The sequence below is a fragment of the Toxorhynchites rutilus genome, chromosome 3 (genome assembly GCF_029784135.1).
Source record: "Toxorhynchites rutilus septentrionalis strain SRP chromosome 3, ASM2978413v1, whole genome shotgun sequence".
In the NCBI taxonomy this organism is placed as follows: domain Eukaryota; kingdom Metazoa; phylum Arthropoda; class Insecta; order Diptera; family Culicidae; genus Toxorhynchites; species Toxorhynchites rutilus.
This window is the reverse complement of record NC_073746.1, coordinates 174,902,575-174,907,954: the sequence shown is the minus strand read 5'-3', so window position 1 is coordinate 174,907,954 and position 5,380 is coordinate 174,902,575. Positions and strand designations below refer to the sequence as shown.

The following is a 5,380-nucleotide window of genomic DNA, read 5'->3' as shown; positions in this document are numbered from 1 at the left end:
CGCATGTAACCGAAGTACATCGTGCATATCATAATCGCCGTCGTATTGCTCTGCGTTTCATAACCTTAGAATTTCCGAAAACATGAGAAACGAAACACTTTGATAATTCCGAAAACAAAATGAACCCCAGAATTTCGGACAGGATATTTAGGAAATTCCGAAAAAGAGATATTCTTCACTGTTTTTAGATTTTCCCTTCTTCTCTTAATTTTATTCATTGAAAACACTTTTCATCCAAATAAAAATGTCGGCATACACATTTACGATTCCATTTAGATTTTTTCCATAGCTACCTATTTTATTAATTGTAAATATACATGTATTTAATTGCTATCATTTCATAAAATCCTAAACTGATATGTTTCCGTTTCGTGCACTAAGTTAATCATAAACTTTAATCAATATTCAACACATCATACTAATAAGCTTATTTCCTAGCTCAACTCTCAATGTAACACTAAATCATGTTTATCACAGATTGAACATAAAACATTAACCAAAGAAAACCAGACGACGGTTAAAAATCATTCTGTGCCAGACATGCATCTTTGAAGTTAGTAGCGTTCAACGGAAGGAAGTAATCGTCATGAAGGAAACGTATTATGTTTTCTATAGGACACAACTTTGCTCTATCTCCTCGTATACCGCGAGGAACACTCAAACTCTTGCCACCTTCACAAACTCCAATCGTGCTCGTTACATCATTCCCGTTGTAAAGTAATCGGAAATAGTATTGGGTATCCTTATCGCTTTTATAAACTTCGAATGCCATACGAGAGGCATACGGTATGAAGGGTCTGTCTGTTGTCAATCCTAGAGCTGCCATTACGTATTCCATGGTTTTATCGTGGCCCGAATAGAGAACGAATTTCACCTTATCACCGGAGATCATTTTAAGCATGTAACCAACAATGTTGCGCAAAAATCCATAAGAACGAAGCAAACCTTGTTGGCGCATTTTCACACTTCTCCATTCCTTTGAACCAGCCCACTGTGTGTAGGACATCAGAGCGGTAACGTGACTCCTCTCAACACAGCCCTCAATTTCCGGTTCCTGCACTCCAGTTTGGCTCGCATCACTCGGTTCTTCGGTGTTCGGTTGATTCTGGTTCGTCAAAACTGTGTTATCATCTTGGTCTATATTGATAACATCTTGAGGGTCTTGGGTACTACTACTACTGCTCATTCGCTGTTCGCGAGGCTTCAATGAAATTTTCCTACACGGGAGTGGAGCATCATGGCAAATATGTGTCAGAATTGCATCCCGAATTTCCAGAGGACTGACTTGGCCGTCGAAAGGTTGATTTTGCAGCATAGTCACCGCCATCCACTGAACAATTGCTCCCACGGCAGGGTGCGCTGTGAGTGAGAGCTTGCTTTCCTTATCAATTTGCTTCTTCAGGTTATCCGCTTGTGGGCACGCACAATCCGTGAAGCAGAAAGATAAGCTGTGGCTTTCTTGTATCTGCAGAGCCTGCCACTTTTCGGGAGGAATTATACCGAACATGAGAGCCATGGCCGATTGGAATGTACGCCGATAACGTGTCGCATAAACTACTATATCATCTGTGTTGAAATTAATTTGACTGCTGGTATCGGAAGTGCTGTTAAAAGTGGTTGTTTTGGTGTGCACAGTTGGTCTAGCATTCAGTGATAAAGGATGAACGTAGGCCTGCCTGATAACTTCTCCGATCCGCAGCAATTGAGCAACACCCTTTTGTGTCAGCTGTCCGAGTAAGCATGCCTTTGGACTGGCCGGAAGCAATGGGAAACCATGAAATGGACCGGTTTTCATCCAGTGTCCAGCAGTCGTGGAACTGCTATTCGTAATATAATGATTATATTTCGCTTGCACAGTGTCGCCTGCATAGCTGCAATCCACGGAGTCAATATCACGCACGTGTGTCATTGGACCCCGATCTCCATGCCGTATCAAAAGTAACACGCCCTGCAAGGACCACCCATCGAGCACACCACCCTCTTCTCCGAGTCCAATCATTGGAGGGTGATTACAATCAATATCGTTCATTTTCTTCGCCCGAATTCGTTCCTGTTCCTCCAGCAGGAGCTGCTGTTGTCTGTGGAAGAAACTTTTCGAACCCAAAATGCTGTAGCTATTTTCCATCGATCCAATGTATTTGTACATTCCTACAGATGATAAAAAAAATCAATATTGTACATCGTGTTATCACATATATGTACTTATTGGAGTACCTGCAATGAGTAGGAAAATCCAGATGCTTAGAATCAAATAGCAATACAGTGTTCGATGTTGCAATGAGAATCGAGCGATTTCCCTAAGCAACATTTCTTTAGATCTTCTTGCAAGACTAATTTTGTTTATGCTTTTCCATGGAAAACAGTGTCAGGCGTTCGGAGTAGCATTAACATCAGTAGGAAAGGTATCCTTTTCGCCTGCGCGCGTTTGTGGTTTCAATATTTTCCGCTAGATGGTTACGATTTTTTATGAATGAATTTGTTTCGTACGCAACATGTGGTAACCCATGTGGTGAAATGCATAAAATAAAATTATGCTTGCTGCCGGTTGTGAACGACATAAATAAAATATCAGGTATACCGTAATGTTCTTGAATCCGGACACCTTTTCATTATATTCAATATCATACCAAAACCATAACATCTTTTGCACGTTGAATTAATGTGCCCGATAGTTACTATTGTATCAATTTAGTATAGTGTCAAGCAAGGAGTCTCTGTTGAGTAGTCATCGAGAGCGGACGTGTTTTCTTATTGCTCCGCTTATATTTAGTTTAACGGTCGTTTGATTTGATTTGACCCTTTGCAGTCGGAATTAATTTCACGTGAGAGAGGTCTCCTTATCTTCCCACGCTAATAATATTTTGTTTATACCGAGTACCGTTACCTATTATTCATAGAAACTCTGTATACATTCGTGAAAAAGGTTACTAGACATTACAATTCGTTTAAAAAATATGTAAACTATTACATCGTGGTGGCTGAGAGCAGACAAATGACCGCAAAGGGTTAATTGCAATTCAACAACTACGTACGTGAATAATGTGTAGAAATATATTTATTACACTCTGAATTGCGGTGTGGGGAAGCTTGCTCACGTTTCCAGAAGCATTTTACTCAACATGATTCTGTTGTGTCGATAATTTGCACATTTTGAAGATGCGGCGTCATATATCCCAGCAAACATTAAATCGTATAATTTTGCACGTGCCAAGTCTTACAAGAAATCCGAATAAATCATAATCGCATATAATATCAATCAAAGTATGTATCTTGTATATTTGAAAACGCATAAAATGTAAAAACTCGATTTTATATACCATTATCAAATTAAGTCGCAATTCGGTATCAATTTTATGATGTACATTATCGTAAAATATATTTAATCCGCATCATATGCGTATATTATGCTGATGCAGTTTGTGTGTCGTATAAGCGTATAATTTAAATCGATTCAATACTGTAGTAAATCGTGTTGCATGCTGAAGAAAATAATGAAAAAGTAAATCATATTAGATCCTAATAAAGAACATATTAAATCATATTGAAATGTCAATGAAATGCTGATGCACTCGAAAGTTTTAACCGCTGTTAAATTAAATTTCAGATAGCTGTGCGAGATGGTGGATGATAATCCAGACGACCGAACCCACATCGGAGCAATTTTCACCAAACATCAATCTGTGCCATTTTAAACATTCATATTCCACTCCCAACACAAGTCAATCAAACAATTATTATTTCTACAAACATAAATACTCATATATAAAAATGGCGATTCGTGAGGCTGTAATAAACATTTCACAAAAATATTTTGAGCCTTTTTTTTCTATGTCTGTAATAAATCGTATATAAGTATGGCAAAAGTCGTATTTGATGCTTTGACAATTCATGAATATATTCATATTAGATCGCAATTCAATTTCAACATAATCGCTATTATAGCCGGTCAAAGTTGCATATTCATCCAAACAAATTCGGTAAGCATTTGCCATGTATGTATATGGCCTCCACTTTTGCATGCATATGCCAGTTAGGCGCATTATATGCCAACCAAATTTTAGGGCATATGATGTTTTATATATACGCTTGTTATGCGATTTAATGTTTGCTGGGATGTATTGTTTTGTGTTATTTATGTGCTTTAACAAGAAACGTAGGGATTTATTCGTTGTTATCCACAACTATCAATTGAAACAGCAGTGGAAACAAAATGGTTGATAAGTGCTGAAAGAAAACCATATTGTACATCCTTTGCTAGTTTCGTGGATGGTATTCGCGATGACAGTGGTACGATGTCAACGTCTGGCGGTGACTTCAATTAGGGGTCATAATTTGGGTCCCAAACACGTTAGTGTAATCTCCATCAGATTAGAAGGCACAAAGCCGGTTTTAAAATGTTAAAAATTGAATGAAAAAAATTTTCATATCATGTTATTTAATTACTTGAAACATGTATTTATGACTTTTATTCAACCATATAGCTATACATTTTAAACATTGTTACTGAATCTTTTAATTAAACTAGAAAGTTGTCTTAAAAAAAAATGGTATGAGATTTTTTCACCACCTGCAAAACAAAAAGTGTTTTTCATTTAAAGAGAATGCTATTTTTGATATGGGAAAGTTAGTTTTCATTCCTAATTCTAATGTTAAAAACGTGTTCATTCCGCCTGAAAATCAGTTATTCTTTGACGCTCCCCTAAAATAGTAAAAGAAGCTCAATGCAGTCAAAGCGGATTAGTTTCGAGATTGATTTCTCCCTGCCCTGATATTGGCGAGAGGAAACGACAAGTGCGAAAACGAGTTCTGTTCAAAAAATATCGTGTGTGTGTGCGCACTCTTAACCAACCCTACTGTTTGGTTGGTTCAGTGTGCGCACTAGCAACCCAACCCGATCAAACTATCGGCCGAAAAAAAAGTCTGCAAGTCTGCAGGGCTCTAAGAATCTCTATCGGCCGAATATTCTCGAAAGACTGTGTATTTAATTTGTGTTCGACAACGGAGAAGGAGAATCAAAAAGAGATTCCGAGAGCGTTGGGTGCATCCCATTCTCAGTGATTCACACGGCACGTATGTCGGATGCCAAAACTGAGAGCGAATTAAGAGCGAATTGAACTACCGACCAATAAACAATCGTCGTGTGTGCGTAGATCAAAGCTAGTCAGTACTGATAAAACAGTTTGCAGATAAAACAGTTTGAGTAAAATCGGGAAGCCCATTAAACTTTTTAAACATCCGATACTGAATCGGTGTAGTGTGCACATATGCATATCGCTCCGTACTGATTAAGTCGGCCGATCAAACTATCGCCCAACAAAAGTCTGCAGGCTGCGGGGGCTCTAAGTCTGATTATTAGATGTCATTCGTTTCGCGTTCGAAA

General features: G+C 38.3%; 1 protein-coding gene across 1 annotated transcript; it reads right to left on the bottom strand.

Moving 5' to 3' along the window:
• Positions 1 to 200: 200 nt before the first annotated feature.
• Positions 201 to 2,379, bottom strand: LOC129777457 (2-phosphoxylose phosphatase 1). Its single transcript, XM_055783725.1, has 2 exons — positions 2,215 to 2,379; positions 201 to 2,148 (listed from the first exon to the last, which is right to left on the bottom strand). The coding sequence occupies exons 1-2, from the start codon at positions 2,306 to 2,308 to the stop codon at positions 518 to 520; spliced, it is 1,725 nt and encodes a 574-aa protein (XP_055639700.1). The 5' UTR covers positions 2,309 to 2,379; the 3' UTR covers positions 201 to 517.
• Between the last annotated feature and the right edge of the window lie 3,001 nt (positions 2,380 to 5,380).

What these genes read in the sequence shown, in the direction of transcription:
- LOC129777457 (XM_055783725.1), bottom strand. Translation starts at nt 2,308, where the DNA reads ATGTTGCTTAGGGAAATCGCTCGATTCTCATTGCAACATCGAACACTG. An exon ending in GATTTTCCTACTCATTGCAG is followed by an intron (nt 2,149 to 2,214) that starts GTACTCCAATAA and finishes TATCATCTGTAG; the next exon opens with GAATGTACAAATACATTGGA.